The 18,452-nt window shown below is 47.1% G+C and overlaps 6 protein-coding genes across 6 annotated transcripts; 3 read left to right on the top strand and 3 right to left on the bottom strand.

Moving 5' to 3' along the window:
* The first annotated feature begins 819 nt into the window (after positions 1-819).
* BDV27DRAFT_105015 (chloride channel protein) lies at positions 820-4,124 on the top strand. The gene is made up of 4 exons (XM_032064368.1): positions 820-954; positions 1,016-3,246; positions 3,306-3,689; positions 3,740-4,124. Exons 2-4 carry the CDS (start codon positions 1,054-1,056, stop codon positions 3,893-3,895), a joined length of 2,733 nt encoding a protein of 910 aa, XP_031928439.1. The 5' UTR covers positions 820-954; positions 1,016-1,053; the 3' UTR covers positions 3,896-4,124.
* BDV27DRAFT_127010 (dihydrofolate reductase) lies at positions 3,668-5,289 on the bottom strand. The gene has a single exon (XM_032066657.1). It carries the CDS (start codon positions 5,098-5,100, stop codon positions 4,354-4,356), a length of 747 nt encoding a protein of 248 aa, XP_031928438.1. The 5' UTR covers positions 5,101-5,289; the 3' UTR covers positions 3,668-4,353.
* A 992-nt stretch (positions 5,290-6,281) lies between these two features.
* BDV27DRAFT_156951 (uncharacterized protein) lies at positions 6,282-6,884 on the bottom strand (the record flags this gene model as incomplete). The annotated part of the gene is made up of 1 exon (XM_032072420.1): positions 6,282-6,884. The coding sequence occupies one exon, from the start codon at positions 6,882-6,884 to the stop codon at positions 6,282-6,284; it is 603 nt and encodes a 200-aa protein (XP_031928437.1).
* Positions 6,885-8,102: 1,218 nt separating this feature from the next.
* BDV27DRAFT_144494 (uncharacterized protein) lies at positions 8,103-10,458 on the bottom strand (the record flags this gene model as incomplete). The annotated part of the gene is made up of 10 exons (XM_032070268.1): positions 8,103-8,285; positions 8,367-8,435; positions 8,492-8,556; positions 8,634-8,676; positions 9,513-9,548; positions 9,598-9,853; positions 9,906-10,193; positions 10,242-10,318; positions 10,371-10,393; positions 10,449-10,458. The coding sequence occupies 10 exons, from the start codon at positions 10,456-10,458 to the stop codon at positions 8,103-8,105; spliced, it is 1,050 nt and encodes a 349-aa protein (XP_031928436.1).
* Positions 10,459-10,683: 225 nt separating this feature from the next.
* On the top strand, positions 10,684-11,854 carry BDV27DRAFT_104977 (exosome non-catalytic core subunit RRP45). Its single transcript, XM_032064367.1, has 3 exons — positions 10,684-10,897; positions 10,958-11,077; positions 11,141-11,854. The coding sequence occupies exons 1-3, from the start codon at positions 10,734-10,736 to the stop codon at positions 11,733-11,735; spliced, it is 879 nt and encodes a 292-aa protein (XP_031928435.1). The 5' UTR covers positions 10,684-10,733; the 3' UTR covers positions 11,736-11,854.
* Positions 11,855-13,060: 1,206 nt separating this feature from the next.
* On the top strand, positions 13,061-17,943 carry BDV27DRAFT_127003 (aminophospholipid-translocating P4-type ATPase DRS2; the record flags this gene model as incomplete). The annotated part of the gene is made up of 3 exons (XM_032066656.1): positions 13,061-16,294; positions 16,350-16,653; positions 16,715-17,943. Coding segments are annotated over exons 1-3 (4,066 nt in total), but the record flags the coding sequence as incomplete, so codon positions are not given.
* Positions 17,944-18,452: the final 509 nt, after the last annotated feature.

Here is an 18,452-nt window from a genome sequence, read left to right as displayed (position 1 = left end):
AAAAATAAGATAAAAGAGTACTAGTATACTACTCCGTACTAGTAGTAATATTGGATCGTCCTGCAAGGTGGGAACAATAAGAGATGAAAGGAACCAAAAAAGCGAGAGATCTACGGGATATTTAGGAGATTTTACTAACAACCTTCTGCTTTGTTCGGGTGACGCACACGGCTGTTTAATGATTGAGTCGCCTTTTTTAAGGCTTGACATCAGAGTTGCTGATCTTTTCCAGGGATCTTGTTGGGAAAGAATGGTGGGGTAAGAAGAGGAAAGCAAATATGTGGACTTCATTCAATCCAGTGAGCATGAATGGCTGCCTGAATAAAGTTAGTTTAATTTACATACGCTTTGTTACACGCGCCTCACGTGTTCGGGGGGGGTTCTCCGGATTTCTTTGTTCACGTTGTTATTGCAGCTGCACTTTCAAGTTTCAAGTTACCCCCTCCCTTTGAACTAAAAGGAAGAATTTTCCGGGATGTATGCTTTAATCTTAAAGGATAGTTGATTTGTGGCGGATATCCTGGGAGTCTCAATATAATTCGATCTCCAGCGTCGGAAGAGTAAATTGGGAATTTGATTTATCAGATGATGTGCGTTTAGTCCCGTGTTTTGGCTCCATTTATTGATCTGTGGGTCATCTGCCATCGGACGCTGTTTTAAACTATCTTGAGAACAATGGTTCTTGCTTCTCCTTTCTTTCACCACTGCAGTCAGGGCTCGTTTACTATGAATAGTGCTCCCCCTCCTTGACTGCTTGCTATATTCCTCTGCAATCTGACTATTCTTGTGATTTGACTTCCTTATCGCCCTTTTACTTGAGACCTTTTGTTGAACATTTAAGCCCACCACGTTTCACCGCCGCTTCCAGCCTCGGACAGGGCAGCTCACCCGAGTCAACAGAGATTGAAAACAGGGTTGATCTTCTCTGAATTTTGTGGCGAATGATATGTTTTGGTATACTTACTCCGTTACGCTGGGTGCCTTGCGGGTGGCTTTGTGTTAACCAGGGAATCAGATCATTACGTCTAACCCCGAAGTACCTACCGCTTCAACATGCCTCGCTCTGTCCCCTCCAACTTCACTTCCCTTTCGCAGGAAGGCGGTCAAGCTCCGAGCGAAGATGATCGTCAGAGATCTCTCTCCCGAACGGCTCCCCCCTCCCCGGCTGCGGTCAGACGACAACATAGCTATCTCTCAGGAGCACATACCGGTTATCAGTCATTACAACCACCGTTGGAGATCGGCGAAACAACCAGCTTGCTAGGGAAAGATCGAGAAAGCCGTCGAGGTGTACGACGGTCATATACCAATATTTCTACTGGTTCCGGACCCGATACCAGCTTTCGACACAACTTGTTGGCTGGGAACTTCCGCCGATCACGCCATCACAGCCGTGCTCCCTCCCAAGCATTGCGAGTCAGTCGGCGGGAAAGTATAGATGCGGATCAAGCTGAGAATCTTGCTGCATCGGTCAAAGATGGCCTGAACTCTTCGTTTATGGATGATCGAACTTGGTATGACCAATTCACCTCCACCGACTGGGTACATGATAGTATTGCGGACGGCGAGCGCCTTCGACAGTTGCGGGCGCGGAAAGACCTGCGGGGTCGACTTCTAGCATGGTTTGATGGTGCTCAGGGCTGGGTTCTCGCTGCGCTAATCGGCTGTATCACGGCCGCTATTGCTTATTTCGTGGACATAACCGAACATTTTGTGTTTGATCTCAAAGAAGGGTTTTGTACTACGCAATGGTTTCGTAGCCGCCAAGAATGTTGCAGGGACAATCCCATGTGTTCTGCATGGTGGTCATGGTCCAAGATGCTAACCTTCTCAAGCACGGACAATCAATGGACGGACTTTGGCATGTACGTAGCTTGGGTGGTTATCCTGTCCGTCATTTCTTGCTCCCTCACGTTGCTCACGAAGACGGTTGTTCCTTCGTCGGTCTCTTTAACGACACTGGATGAAAACCTGGGTGCAGCATCGTCGCAAGGTACAAAACACACCGATGCAACTGCTGACAGCCCAAACTCCGATACCAGTCCGCGGACACCCTATTCGGCGATTCCCACGCGTCCTGATATGGTTTACTATTCTGCGGCGGGTAGCGGGGTTGCTGAAGTGAAAGTCATTAATAGTGGTTTTGTTTTGCACGGGTATCTGGGCTTCAAAACACTGGCAATCAAGACCGTTGCTTTGATTTTCAGTGTGTCATCTGGCCTAAGCTTAGGCAAGGAGGGTCCGTATGTCCATATCGCCACCTGCGTGGGAAACATCTGCTGCCGCTTGTTCGCCAAATACAACCGCAACGATGGGAAAAGAAGAGAGGTGTTGAGCGCGAGCGCTGCGAGTGGTGTTGCAGTAGCTTTTGGGGCCCCCATTGGTGGTGTTCTCTTTAGCCTCGAGGAAGTTAGCTATTATTTCCCTCCGAAGACGCTATTTAGAACATTCTTCTGCTGCATTGCTGCAGCACTCTCTCTGAAATTCCTCAATCCTTATGGAACGGGTAAGATTGTTCTGTTTGAGGTTCGATATATCAACGATTGGGAGATCTTTGAGCTAGTGATATTTATTCTTTTGGGGGTGCTGGGAGGCGCTCTTGGAGCCCTTTTCATCAAGGCATCTAGTTTATGGGCTCGCTCATTCCGGCGAATCCCGGTTATCAAGCGTTGGCCACTGCTGGAGGTAGTTCTTGTCGCGCTGGTGACTGGCCTTGTCAGCTTCTGGAATCGTTATACTAAATTGGCCGTATCCGAACTTCTATTCGAGCTGGCCAGTCCTTGCGATCATGAATCCTCATCGCCAACCGGGCTGTGTCCAAACGAGGATGGCATTGTCGAAATTATCCGCTACCTACTTGTTGCATTCGTTATCAAAAGCCTGTTAACGGTAGTTACATTCGGCATAAAAGTGCCGGCGGGTATCTACGTCCCGTCCATGGTTGTTGGTGGCCTCTTGGGACGGATCGTTGGTCATGTGGCACAATATTTCGTGGTGAAATACCCATCATTCCCCTTGTTTGGGTCCTCCTGCCCAGCTGTGTCGGGGATGGAATCGTGTGTGACCCCAGGAGTGTATGCGATGATCGCCGCAGGGGCTACCATGTGTGGTGTCACCCGCTTGTCAGTTACATTGGCCGTCATCCTCTTTGAACTGACAGGTAGTCTTGCCCATGTCCTTCCGTTTTCCTTGGCCATCCTTTGTGCCAAATGGACTGCTGATGCGATCGAGCCCCGCAGCATCTATGTAAGCATCTACTGAAACTCAGGGTATTCTGCTACCGGACTACATGCTGACTTGGACAGGATCTCCTGACTGATATGAATTCGTACCCGTTCTTGGATAACAAGATACAGGTCGTGTCAGATGCAGAGCTCGGGGACCTGGTGAGACCTGTACGCAAGAGTCGTATCATTGATATCTCAGACTCTCCCTTCGTACCAGCGACAGAGTTGCGCTCCAAGCTTCAAACTCTTCTCATGGCAGGAGAATTAGATAGTGGCCTCCCTATATTACGCCACGATGTCTTGTCTGGGTTGATTCCAGCCCCAGACCTCGAATATGCGCTGGACAATCTCGAGGACGAAGAAAACACGTTATGTCTGATGACGCTAGATACGATGTCAGTTGTGTCCGACAGCGATGATGAAGATGCCATTCGAGTGGACTTTAACCGCTATATTGACCCGGTATGTGAAAAGAAATCCCCATATCTCATCACAAGCTGATGCATGTATAGGCCCCCATTGCTCTTGATATCCACTCACCTGTGGACCTTGTTTACCAGTGCTTCGCTAAGCTAGGCCTACGGTACCTATGCGTCCTTCAAAATGGACAGTACGCGGGTCTAGTCCATAAGAAGGCTTTCGTGAAGTTCATGAAGGAGAACGAGTGATTCTCTTTAAGCAGCTCGAGCCGCTTGCTGTAAAAGAGAATGCAACCGTATACATATTGTCAACGTCTTTATAGCATTGACCGGCGTTATGTTTCGGTACCTGCACGCATTCCTGGTCTTGGGAAGCATCTTTTGTTTTGTTTTTGCATATATTTGAGCTTGAGCATCATGCACATACTGATCTTACTATAAACTGTACTTTTCTTAGCGCTGTTTCTACTACCAAGTGTGTATCAGCGGAGGATGCCTGTATACTTAATTATGCTTGACGGAGTTTGACGTCTTTTTGTTGATAGATATGTCTTCATTAGCAAGCGCCTCTTTGACTGCAGATGCCTAGCATTGAACCTCAGATGGGGAAGACTCGCCCTATATAGATTATCATTGCACAAAGCAATCGAACGCTATCGTTATATACAAGAAAATAAGAGGCTAAACTGTGCACAGTGCCCGAAACTTCAATTGACCCGTTCATATCCAACCATCTGAATCCTAACCTCGCCTTCGTCTTTCCATTCACCCATGACAGGCTCACCCACCCACTCAGTCACTTCCTCCGCACTCACCTTCTTCCACCCCTTCTCCATGAGCAACTCCTCATCAATCGGAAAGAAAGTATCACACTCAAACCCAGCCTTCTCCCCATCCCACCCCTTCTTCTCAACATTCGTCATAACAATCCTAACCGGTCGATCGCCTCCCAATTTCAAAGCAGCCGAATAAATCTCCGCACCCCCAATCACAAAAACGCTCCCCAACCCCCCTTTAAACTTCTCCTCCACATCTCCAAGCGCCGCTTCCAACCCAGAACTAACAATCGCATCCGTAATCGGCCCCTCCTCCTTATTCTCCCCAGCAGAAGTAGCCGCAGCAGCAGCGGCATCCATTTTCGCCCTCTTCCTCTCCAATTCCTCCGAGACCCGTTTACTCACACCCGCCACATCCCGCGTAATAACAACACTAATTCTCTTCCCCAGCGGCCGCAGACTCTTAGGCACGGAATCGTATGTCTTCCGGCCCATGATCATGGCATTTGTTGTACCTGGGCGTGGGGGGCGGGTTGTCACGCGCGCGAAGAAGCTCATGTCGGCTTTTATGCGCGGCCAGGGGAGCGTGCCATTTAGGCCGATTCCGAGGAGGGTTTTTTCGCGCGTGGGGACTGGGGTCGTTGCGACTATTAGGGTGAGGGGGTTTGTTGGTGGCATTTTTGCTTAGCTTGGTGGGGTGGTGAGGGGTTGGTTGCTTTTTTTCTGGGTGGGTAGTGTTGGTTGCGAGGTTGGAACTTTTTCCTAGGTGATGGGGGGTTGTAGGAGGTTTTGCTTGTTGTAGAATTATATGGTTATGTTCAAAAGGTTAGGTCATAGAGTTGTTGAATTGTATAAGTTGGAGCTGAGTTAGTGCACGCTTGCCTTATCGGGACAATTATGGGTGGAGCCCTAAGGTACCACAGCATTGACCGCCTACTACTATTAGCGGTGTATCTCTATATTAGAAGGCGGTCTTTGATGAGGTTTGTTTGAATCCCCGACCGGGGAAAGGGGATTTTTTGCTTGATTTTGGGATAATAAAATCTTCATTGTACTACTCTGTATTGAGCTGAGAATTACATGGGATAATAATCATCTAGTAAGCTAATTTCAGATGTTTTTTTGTACAAAAATAATCGTTCATTATAGCGTAGGCACCTTGCAAGCCTAGCATCGCTGAAGATACACTATTCTGTGGTGCAACTGATGGAGTGTTCGATTTATTCTGCCACACAATCAACTGTTTATCTTATCGCGATCACTATCAATCAATACATAGAAACCATATGCATCTTTCCAAGAGACTACTTCAACTCACTACCAATTAACATGTCTTAAACAATGGCATAGAAATCAGCAGTAAGAGTCTTCCCTACTGTTATCTATAAGCGTTGATGATTTTGAATGATGGTTGGTCTGCCTATGTTTTAAATATATATATATATATATTTTTTTTATTCGATCTACCAACTTGGAATTTTAAACTGCAAGACACTTCGTGCTATAGTAGCTTATGGAAATATGTCACACATGGCTAAGATCACCATGACTATTCGAAAAGATGTTGGAGTTAGTGACTTTCATTTGTCTTCCATTGTATGAAAGGTATGAATTGCTAAGGCCTATGCAACCTATTTAAGAAAATTAATGCAGGAATACATTTAAATGATATACATTCAAGAGTACCACAACAGGGATACTGCACCCACCATATATCTCCATATATGAAAGGATGAAAGAAGAAGAAGAGGAAGAAGAATCGACTAAAGCACACTTGGTACACAACAACCACTCCGTTAACATCCCAAAGCAATGCCGCTCGCCACCCCCGAACTTCACAAAAGCAACACTCCCCCAAACTAAAGATCCTTGTTACCCCCCGAGATACATCGATCATCTGTAGCAAAATGTAGATCGTCAAGCGAGTCCCCGCAATATTTCGTCTTATCCCAGGTTTCCTTCCGCCCTACAAGGAGCGATCCACGCCAGGAACCACCATGAGACATCCGGAAGCACTCCTGCTCACATATCCAATAAGCCCTATCCCTCATGGTCTTTCTGATGGCGCCTTGAATGGTCTCGAGCTGGGAATTGGTACTGCACGTAGAGCCTTCGGTATGGGACTGGTAACACCACTTGAACTCCTCTTCCTCGCCGCATATTTCTGCGCATACGTTTTCGTCCGACAATGTTTTGATCGTGACTGCCATCGGACGAAGCCATGCATCTATGGCTGCTTCGCCGTTACTGTAATTGCAGTACGGGTAGTCGCCGATGAACCGCATCGGACACATTTTGATGGAGTCCCGTTTCTCTAGGCCTCGTGGTGCGAGGTCATTTTCGGTTATGTTGAGACCGGGATTATATTCGAGTCCCTGCTCTGATGGAGACAGGAATGCGGCAAGTGCTGGAGTTGCGTGCCAGCAGGCGAACGCGAAGAGTAGACTTTGAGCGAATAACATTGTTAACAAGGTTGTTGATGATGACGGCAAGACTGATCAAATTCTCCGACGAGATGACTGGGTAGACTTAGACATTCCCAAGATAATGACTCCAGTTGGGAAAGAACAGGTAATTGTCCCCTTATGATATTGTAGAGCGTGCCTGACTTTATAATCCTGCCTCCTCTGTTCTTGTGATAGGGCTTAGAGCAATAATACCAAGAATATATTTTTTTTCTTGGGAGACGGCTAGACAAAGAACTTGACTTGGAGCTCGAAAAAAACACCTCGTTAATATCACTCTGGCTTTGGCCCCGTTGCCCGACGCCCCATACTACTATATGCCCTTTGATACACTGAGCTAATGTGTTCTTTGTGTAATCACGAAATCCTGAATGGCCCCGTGTCTTGCCAGGAACCCTAGGCCATACAATATTAGTTTTTTTTTTTTTTTTTTTATAAGACAGAATAGTTTGTGATGTAACACCTTAGGGTCTATTTCAATATAAAGCACGTTCCACTCCACCAAAGCCGTCTACATACAACAGAGTGTGGTAGAGAGAGAGGGTAGTATATACATTGTTGTTGTAGAAGATTTCCAAATTTACATGATCCCGCCTAAAGGATTGAGACTTGATTGTAGCAGTGCCTTGTAAAGTAGACTTTTCCAAGTCATCATATATATGTTCTCTGCTGGGTAACCGGTGCCCTGCGATTAACAGACAGAATGTGTCCAAGTCCTTTAGGAGAAGATGCTCAAAAATTTTCAATATTGCTCTCTTGGTTCTCAGGGGACGAAGCCCGTAGGGTTGGATGATGGGGGTTAGTCCCCTGCTCCTGACTGTGAGTGACCTAGACTACAAGGTAATTGCTAGTGTTAGTCTCAGCAAGTTATAGAGAAGAAAATGCGGCAGGATACTCGTAGATCCTTTCCCGGTAGATTCCCGGGAGTATTGGAGGGAGTCAGACGCTTTGGTCTCGATAGCAATATGGGTAATAGCCTATCGATGAATTGACGGCCCCGGCGGAACGAACGCAAAGAAGACATAACTCTTGTGCTAAGGAAGTCAGAAAGAACTCGTATGAAATCAAAATTGTAGTGATGGGTATCTACAATACAAGCAATAATGTACAATAGAAATAGTAAGCCCCTCCAGACGCCAAATGATGCAATATCTATAAAACCACGCAGGAACCAAAGCCCAGAAAAACACCGATACTCGAATGTTACCAAGAAGATCATTTAGCTGGTTTCAACAGGCCGCCCTCCTCGATGGCCGTCTGAATAGCATCTGCATCCCTCTCTAGCTCCTCTCGCCGCTTCACATCCGATTCGTCTTCGCCGAGAGTGTTGAGTTTTCCAAAGAGCCAGGTTTCTTTCATTGTACGGGTTAAAGAGAGAATATCTTCGGCGGCACGGACCTGTGATTGGTCTGGTTAGTGACAGGAGCTAGTGCTGTTAAGCTCTGCACAAGGTAAATATATGGATGTACGTATACATACCAATGCAGTCGATTCAACGTCGAGTTGGTATGTTTCTACTGCTGTTGAAGTATGGCTGGTACTCTCAACCTGTGTGTTACTGGAGTCAGTTCAAATGATCGTTATAGCGCAAGGAGAAGACGGACTGTTGCTGTTGCCATAATATTCTCGAATCTTTGAAGTAATTGGGAGATATTGGTGTTGATGCGATCTGCGGAGTATGTTGATTAGAAATGCGGGTGGAATGGTGATGTTATACATGTCAATACGGTGGAATGGGTTTCGCACAATGCAATGCCTTGGATGTTGGCTGGGAGTCCATTTTCGCTTTCTTAGGGCAAACTATTCAGTGATGATGCGTTTGTTAGTAGATAGTTGTTGGAGTGATAACTGATAGAGATAATTACTATCTGCGATGAAGGCGGCTTGTCTGGCGGTGGAGATTATTGCCGACATTATTGTATCCGTTGATCATTACTAAAGAGGAGCACTACCTGTAGATCATGCTTGGCTTGATCATAGCGCTTGGAACACGAATTTAGAATACAGCAATACTGACCCGCAATTACTTTTTTGTTTTTTTTAATTTTTTTTTTTTTTTTTCGATGTGGATGTGTCATAGTGCTTGCAATTTCAGTGTACATTAGCTATAAAGGTAGTCTGGCTATGGACCATGGCTGGTACTTGGAGAGGGCAAAGAGATCTGGCAAGCCATAAAAACAATGCAAACTATGAGCAACCCCAGTGACATTGCGAGAGCCATATGACGATTCTCATGAAATTGTGGCTCCGGTAATAAAGGACTTCAGTCATTGCACTCCAGTCTCAGTGAGACAACGTTGCCCACCGCATTCCACTTGTTCCAGAGGAGCTTCTCACGCAGATAGATCAGTAGAACGCTGCCTGATATACTAGCCGTTCTGTGAGAGCAGTATTTGGCGTAGACATCGACTCGGCGCCAGAAAATTATATCATGACAGTTCACCAAACCATCGAATTGTCATTGAGTCATTTTTGTATTGGTATCAGTGACTCCATATTAAGATGGTGCATCCAATGTTTAGTTGGGATGAGCCGTAGCAGGCTTCGCGCAACTTATCTGACGTACTTGCCCTACACGTGTGTGTTAGTAGAAACGTCAAGGAATTATGAACAGGTATAACCTACCATAAACCTCTTGTGGAAGTCCGATCGCAACAAATCCTATATGTGATTAGCGCCAAGTCAACACGACCAACCTGGACAAGCTTACGTTGACAAACTCCTTTCCTCTCTTATCCTCAGTTCCCCTGGCTTGGTTTTTGAAGACCACATCGTCATCCCAGCGGCGTTTCAAGTTAAAGTCCTGAGCGTTAAGCAGCGGGTTTCCTTTGGCAATATCATATTCACGTTTCTCTTCCTCTTCAGCAGCACGTTCGCGCTCTTCTTTCTCCTTTTGTTCTTGTCTCTCCTTCTTGATCTTTTCCAATTCTCGCATCAACTCGGCGGCCTCATCTTCTTCATCGTCACTGAAGACTTTTGTCAGCATAGCTGACTTGCCTGTGAATCAAAGCAACAAACCTTTCTTCTTCACTACTGTCATCCTCAGACCCATCTGAATCTGCATCTATGTCCCGCGTCTCCTCTAGTATTCGCCGCCGTTTGGCTTCCGGGTCTTCATCCTCTGTCCCAACTGAATCACCACCAGATGGACCGTCTTCTAATTGGTGTTTGGGTGCTGTGTTCTCGACGGCTGGTTCATTCACGGGGATACCCCTCTTCTTCGCAAAATGAGCGGCTTCGGCTTGGAGCAATTCGGCGCGCAAATCGCGCTGTTGAGCTTCACCTTCACCACCCTGGCCGAGTTGACTTGAACTTATTAGAGGTGATCACGCCCACAGCACAGAGCCGACTTACCGAGTCTTCAAGTGCGTATGTGCTGGGAGCAGTCGCTGGTGGTATGCAGGGCCACGCAGAGCCTCTTTCCCTTGTGCCTGTTCTCCGTGAGTCTATATTTAAGTATACCGGATAGAAGTAGACGCATACTGGATCGAATGTGGGCCTGTGTGCTATGTGTGGATTAGCGCAATGCTACTGCGATAATGTATCTCAAGCTTTTCTCACCTGTAGTCATGGTGGGCAACAGAATCCGCGTTTGGGAAATTTCCGATGGTTGTCTTTCAAGGTTGAATGACCGCCGAAGCAGTGCTCCGCGGATGGCCTCAGGTTGAAAGCTGAATCAGCAAGTACACACCGCCTTTGAAGTACGCTACATGTGATTGGGTTATGATGATCGACATCCCTGGGAACAACTTTGGCCCGCTCTTCAATGACGCTGCGGAGTGCAGGAAATTTTTGTAGAAAGTCCGTCTTGCTGACCCCGCTGGGGCCGAGTCCGCCTCCACAACCATGAACAAAGAAGCACCGCTCTCAATTGCCGAGCGCGACTTCATCCTCAATGCTCTGCGTGAGGATGTAAGACTCGATGGCCGTCAGGCCGATCAATTTCGTCCCTTAAATGTGTCGTTCGGCGAAGAATACGGGCATGTGAAGGTCCAGCTTGGCAAGACTAGGTCCGTATTATGCTGCTCGAGGTACAATTTTCCAATATACATATTAACCTCAACCTACAGCCTCATTGTCCGCATCTCGTCTGAAGTTACAAAACCCCATGATGACCGTCCATTCGATGGTATCTTTACTATTGCCCTGGAGCTGACCGCTATGGGCTCTCCCGCTTGGGAGAATGGCCGGTACGTTTATCTCACAGCTCACAATGTCGGGGGATATGTAGCTAATAACACCTGGGACAATAGCCAGGGCGACCTTGAGACTTACGTGTCCAACGTCTTAGACAGAGTGATCCGTCATTCGAACGCCCTTGATACGGAATCGCTTTGCGTTTTGAAGGGTGTCAGTTGCTGGAATGTTCGGGCAGACGTGCACATCACAGACTACGACGGCAACCTGATTGATGCGGCCTGTATTGGAGTTATGGCGGGTCTTCAGCATTTCCGTCGGCCAGATGCCGTGGTCAAGGACGGTCAAGTGATCGTCTACGGAGTCGACGAGCGGGTCCCAGTCGCATTGAATATCACACACAAACCATTATCGGTCACATTTCATACCTTTGATGAAGGAAAGCGGGTCATTGTGGACGCCACTCGAAAAGAAGAGCAGGCCTCTGAGGCGGACGTGGTCATGGGCCTGAATAATGCAGGCGATGTATGCTACCTCTCAAAGTTCTCTGGGTCCCCAGTTAGTGCCATGGTGTTCGTGAACAAGTCATCCGTTGCACTTGAGAAAGTGAAGGAGATCAACGGCATCATTGACAAGGCGCTACAAGCTGACCTCGCAAAACGGGCTAAGGGCGGCTTGATGGAGGAGTCTAGAGCGACGAACGATCGGTAGACGTGCGAACCTGTCATAACTTCAATCTATCTTTTCAAACGGAATCAATGTGCTTAATACGCTTAAGATTTGTTGTATCATAGATATCAAATAACGGAGTCTATTGTGTGTTCTTGGCACTTCTCAACTACGATCAAAGACCGTTCTACATAGACAGTAAGCTCACCTTTTTTTTCACCTTTTTTTTTTTTTTTTTTCCCTCCCTCCCCTTTGCCTCCTTGAATGTAGACATATTCGGAGTACACCGTAGATAGGGTACTTTGAGTTGCGGCCAGGCAGCAATCACCAGTGGGACTGCATTTTTCATCTGGTTTCAAGTAAAATTGGACCCACGGTGGAGAGAAAGTGACAGATTTAATCTAAAAATGCAAACCCAACACTCGGCATTGCAGCGCTCATGCTTTCTTCGGACGTTCTAGAGCTCGTTCGTCGTTACAGTTCTAGGCACCACAGTGACTTCTGAATAGTAGGAGCTCTCTTAATGATAGCTTACAGTTCATCGGGTACTTCAACATCGGAGAGACTCTATACGAGTGCTACAGCTCCTGTCTTAACAAGCTTTCTTCAAGAGGTTTCAAACCCGTATGCGTTAGGGTAATTCAATTGGGACTATAATAGTATTTATGTAGAGAGATTTAAATTCTTATTGGTGTGTATCAAGAAATTAAAGTGGGTTATATAGTCCAGTAGGAAGGGTTGAGAAAGACTCGGGAGACCAGACAATCCAGAAGAATTAACAGGCATTGAAAGGCCTGTTCGGGATATAAGTTGCCTTAATTAGATAGTATGTTTATAATGCTGCATAAAACATGACAAAGCGAGATTCTCGTTGTACTTGGTCAAGTTTCAAGTATTTCAGGAAATCCGAAGAATCTGTCTCAGTTGGCAGTTGTCAGCCACGTTGGGTGGAAACTTTCCGACAGGTGCATACCAGAGATCTCTTGTCGTCTCGTTTTATGAAGAAGAACAGTGGTACTCTGGGAGGGCGGAGTGGGGAGTGAGACGCGCATCGTCGAGGCGCAGGGACGCTTATTTTGGATTTATTTTTAAAACCATTGGCGAGACAGGAACGAATTAATTGACTTAATTTATCTTCCTATTTTTATGAGACTAATCAAAGAATTGAACTGAAAGAAAGAATTAATCTGTACCAAGTCAAAATAACCCAGGAACTAATCTCATACTAACTAAGTGCTACTACTACTACTACTACTACTACTACTAACTAACTACTCGGTAGTTAGGAGTATTACTTACTAGTACAGTAATCGAGAGGGAAGATCCCCAAAAATAAAGAAAGAAAAAACCACCCCCCCAGCCACTGACGGAGATCCAAAACAACACCGCCCAAGACTAGCGTTAAAGCCGCATCCCAACGAATAATAAGCCTTCTTCCAGGCAGTCGTCAGATTTCCTTCTCCATTCTGTCACCTCCGGTTTCCGTTCGCTTCGAGTTTCATGATTATTGCTTTTTCTTCTTTTTTTCCCTCTTGCACTCCCTTGCGCAATCCAAAACCTCGTGGGCTGTAGTCGTTCCATACTTGCATCGTCTCGCTCCTTTTTTTCCTTCCCTCAGTCACTGTCGATCAATGCTCCAGGGGCATAACGTTGCTCTGACGGTGTCTACCCGCCTCGAGCATCATGGCCAGCGGTAGGCCTCCCGGTCACCACCCAGCCGCTGGCCGCGATGACGACCTGCTGCAGCTGGAGGACACGACCCCTATGTATAATTCTGGACAGGGCCCGCCCGTCAACGACGACCATTTGTTGCGACAGTACAATATCGATGATTCCGATTATCCCCAGGCGCGACCTTCAATTTCCTATGACCAGTTTGTCGGCGGACAGGCGCCGCCGCACTCCGGTGCCCATGCGACAGTCTCCGCGCATCCCCCGCCGCAGGCCGGGGCGTACATAGGCGATCCTTACATGGGGGCCGCCAATGTATCTCGAACGTATTCCCAAACCTCGGGCTTGGACAACTACCGGCGTTACTCCGTCGACGAATACGATGATGGGTACTACCATGTGGATGATCATGATGATTATATGCAGTCCGAACATCGTGTGCAGGAGGCGAATCAGCGGAATAGTATACTGGGCTTGGGAGGCGGGCTTATGGGAAGAGCAAAGCACATGCTGGGCATGGGTCAGGAATACTCGGACATGAACCTTCCTCTCACCGAGGCCGGTGCAAGGGCGGCACGAGTTGACAGCGCCGAACACGCCGAGGGGGGCATACCCCCGAGTCAGAAAAAGTCGAGGAAGTCGGATTTCAAGTTTGGTTTCGGGCGGAAGAAGGTCGACCCTTCGACTCTCGGACCTCGCATGATCGTGTTGAACAATCCCCCGGCCAATGCGGTGCATAAGTTCGTCGACAACCACGTCTCCACAGCGAAGTATAACATCATCACCTTTATTCCGAAGTTCTTATACGAACAGTTCTCGAAATACGCCAATTTGTTTTTCTTGTTCACCGCTGTCCTCCAGCAAATCCCAAACGTGTCGCCGACAAATCGTTACACCACAATTGGTCCATTGCTGATTGTGTTGTTGGTCTCTGCTATCAAAGAACTTGTAGAAGACTATAAGCGGCGCTCTTCTGACAAGTCTCTGAATTACTCGAAAACTCAAATCCTGAAGGGATCGGCATTCCACGAAACAAAATGGATCGATGTCGCAGTGGGAGATATCGTTCGCGTTGAGTCAGAGCAGCCCTTCCCCGCTGATTTGGTTCTGTTGGCGTCTTCTGAACCTGAGGGCTTGTGCTACATCGAAACCGCCAACTTAGATGGAGAGACCAACCTAAAGATCAAACAGGCAATTCCGGAGACCGCACATTTGGTAAGCCCCGCTGATCTTAGCCGACTGAGTGGCCGGGTTCGGTCGGAGCAACCGAATAGCAGCCTCTACACCTATGAAGCTACCCTGACGATGCATGCCGGAGGAGGGGAGAAGGAACTCCCTCTGGCACCGGACCAGCTTCTTCTTCGAGGAGCTACCCTGCGAAACACGCCGTGGGTTCACGGTATTGTCGTTTTCACAGGCCATGAGACGAAACTGATGCGAAATGCGACAGCGACTCCGATCAAGCGGACGGCTGTAGAGCGCATGGTCAATGTTCAGATCCTCATGTTGGTCAGCATTCTGATCGCTCTTAGTGTTATCAGCTCTGTCGGCGATCTTATTATCCGAAAAACCGCAGCCGACAAACTCACCTACCTTGACTATGGCAGTACGAACGCAGTAAAGCAATTCTTCCTGGATATATTCACATATTGGGTCCTTTATTCCAACCTTGTCCCAATCTCGCTCTTCGTGACAATTGAAATCGTCAAATACGCTCAGGCGTTCCTGATCAATTCTGACCTCGATATCTACTACGACAAAACAGACACTCCGGCAACATGTAGAACGTCGTCGTTAGTCGAAGAACTTGGGCAGATAGAATACATCTTTTCAGATAAGACAGGAACCTTGACTTGCAACATGATGGAGTTCAAGCAGTGTACAATTGGTGGCATCCAATATGGTGAGGACATCCCAGAAGATCGACGAGCCACTGTAGAAGACGGAGTTGAAGTTGGGGTACATGACTTCAAGAAGCTCAGGGAGAACCTACAAGGAGGTCATCCGACAGCAGACGTGATTCATCATTTCCTCACACTTCTCTCTACTTGCCACACTGTTATCCCTGAAAGATCTGAAAAGGAACCCGACAAAATCAAATACCAGGCAGCCTCTCCTGATGAGGGTGCTCTCGTTGAAGGTGCTGCAACGTTGGGCTACCAATTCACGAACCGGAGGCCTCGCTCAGTGCTCGTCACAGTAGGGGGCCATGAGTATGAGTATGAACTGCTGGCTGTCTGTGAGTTCAATTCGACGCGTAAACGAATGTCGACGATCTTCAGGTGTCCAGATGGGAAGATTCGAATCTACACCAAAGGTGCAGACACCGTCATCCTTGAGCGTCTTAATTCCGACAATCCCATTGTGGAGGCGACTTTGCAGCACCTGGAAGAATATGCTTCGGAAGGTCTCCGGACTCTTTGTTTGGCCATGCGTGAAGTTTCTGAGGAAGAATTCCAACAGTGGTACCAGATATACGACAAGGCTGCAACAACTGTTGGTGGAAACCGTGCAGACGAGCTTGACAAAGCTTCTGAGCTTATCGAGAAAGATTTCTACCTTCTTGGAGCTACTGCCATCGAGGATCGACTGCAGGATGGAGTCCCCGACACAATCCATACGCTACAGACTGCGGGCATCAAGGTCTGGGTTTTGACCGGTGATCGACAGGAAACTGCCATCAATATTGGAATGTCTTGCAAGTTGATCTCGGAGGACATGACGTTACTAATTGTTAATGAAGAGTCGTCTCAAGCTACTCGAGAAAATTTAACCAAGAAGCTGCAAGCTGTTCAGAGTCAGAATGCTTCGGGTGAAATTGAAGCGTTAGCTTTGATTATTGACGGACGCTCCCTGACATTCGCGCTAGAGAAGGACATGGAAAAAATGTTCCTGGACCTTGCTATTCAGTGCAAAGCTGTAATCTGCTGGTAAGTTGTCATAGTCTGCTCCTATTAGACGCTCAGGTGCTGATAGCGCCCCCAGCCGTGTTTCTCCTTTACAGAAAGCCCTGGTAGTCAAACTTGTGAAGCGTCACCTCAAATCCTTGCTTCTCGCTATAGGTGACGGTGCGAACGACGTGTCCATGATTCAGGCCGCACATGTTGGTGTTGGTATTAGTGGTCTTGAAGGTCTCCAAGCCGCTCGGTCTGCCGATGTGTCTATTGCTCAGTTCCGTTATCTCCGCAAACTTCTCCTTGTCCATGGCGCTTGGAGCTACCACAGAATCAGTCGTGTCATTCTGTATTCTTTCTACAAGAATATTGCCCTTTACATGACACAGTTCTGGGTAAGTGATGTTCTGACTTTCTATTCACCGACTACTCTGAAAGCAACTGACAAAGACATAGTACTCCTTCCAAAATGCTTTCTCCGGTGAAGTTATCTACGAGTCATGGACCCTGTCCTTCTACAACGTCTTCTTCACTGTGCTTCCTCCGTTCGCGATGGGCATCTGTGATCAGTTCATCTCCGCTCGATTATTGGACCGGTATCCTCAGCTGTACCAGCTTGGACAGAAGGGGATGTTCTTCAAAAGGCACAGTTTCTGGTCATGGATCTTAAACGGTTTCTATCATTCCTTGCTACTATACATCGTCTCGGAGTTAATTTTCCTCTGGGATCTTCCTCAAGCAGACGGCAAGGTTGCTGGCCACTGGGTATGGGGATCTGCTCTGTACACAGCAGTCCTTGCCACTGTCCTTGGGAAAGCGGCACTGATCACTAACATTTGGACCAAATACACGTTCATCGCTATCCCCGGATCAATGGTTATCTGGCTAGCGTTCCTTCCAGCATATGGTTATGCCGCACCCGCTATCGGGTTCTCCACAGAGTACTACGGCACCATTCCCCATCTCTTCAAATCGCCTATTTTCTATCTCATGGCTATAGTCCTCCCATGTATCTGTCTTCTTCGGGACTACGCCTGGAAATATGCCAAGCGGATGTACTACCCGCAACATTACCACCACGTCCAAGAGATCCAGAAGTATAATGTGCAAGACTACCGCCCACGCATGGAACAGTTCCAGAAGGCAATCCGCAAAGTGCGCCAGGTTCAGCGCATGCGCAAACAACGCGGCTATGCATTCAGTCAGGCTGATGATGGCGCCCAAATGAGAGTCGTCAATGCTTATGATACCACGAGAGGAAGAGGGCGCTACGGTGAAATGACCAGTTCCAGAGCCTTAGTATAACGATCTGATTTTTTTCCCCCTTTTTTGTTTTTACCTTCTTTCCTGTTCATCGCATCTATGTATTAGTTGCATTTGCAGCGGTCTGATGACCGACCTCCCTTTATCGCTCTCTATCTCCCTCTTGCTAACCTTAACATTTATCTTCCTTATCTCTCATTTTTTGGGCTATATTACACGATGGTCCTACTCTTTGCTTTTAGCTACCTACGTTCCCCCTTCCTATCTTCTCTATGAGCCAATGTGAAAATCTTGAATTTTGTGATATCAATTTCTTCGACTACACCACTTTGTTGATGTTTTTCTTGAACATGGATGACTTGTGATGTCTAGATAGGTTGAACAGACATGGGTGATGATGCATTGCCCATCTTCTGTCGAAATATTCTTCTACGTAAGTAAACCCGTGTAATTGCGCTAGACTCCATATCGTAAGTTAATCTCCACCGATCTCCATAGTCGGCAATCAATCTGATCTCACAAACTATTCACAAGGTGACAGTGTCTAGACGAACAGTAACAGATGGGATACCAAACCAAGTACTACTAAAAAGAAACCAAGATCTTCCTCAAATACTAGTATAGATACACCTAAATGCCTACTTTAATAGCCATTACAGATTCGTGATTATTCACTACTAGTAAGAATAGCCAGCCATTAGACGTATAGGCAAACAGTTATCATCTCCCGAAAGCACCATACTAAGTATTTCGGCGTCAGATGTAAATTCGTCCAGCGTAAATTTCGTCATCGACCATGGGGACCGCTGTTCATTATCAATATAGGGGAGGAGCCTTACGGTCGTTCTGCCAGCCACTCTCATGTCAATCCTAGGCTGAAGGGGGTGAGCGATTTTACTTTCAAGGCTTGCAACGATTCGTTGGTATATTT

This window comes from Aspergillus caelatus (genome assembly GCF_009193585.1).
Source record: "Aspergillus caelatus strain CBS 763.97 unplaced genomic scaffold BDV27scaffold_70, whole genome shotgun sequence".
NCBI classification, from domain to species: Eukaryota; Fungi; Ascomycota; class Eurotiomycetes; order Eurotiales; family Aspergillaceae; genus Aspergillus; species Aspergillus caelatus.
This window is presented reverse-complemented; position numbering and strand designations above follow the sequence as displayed.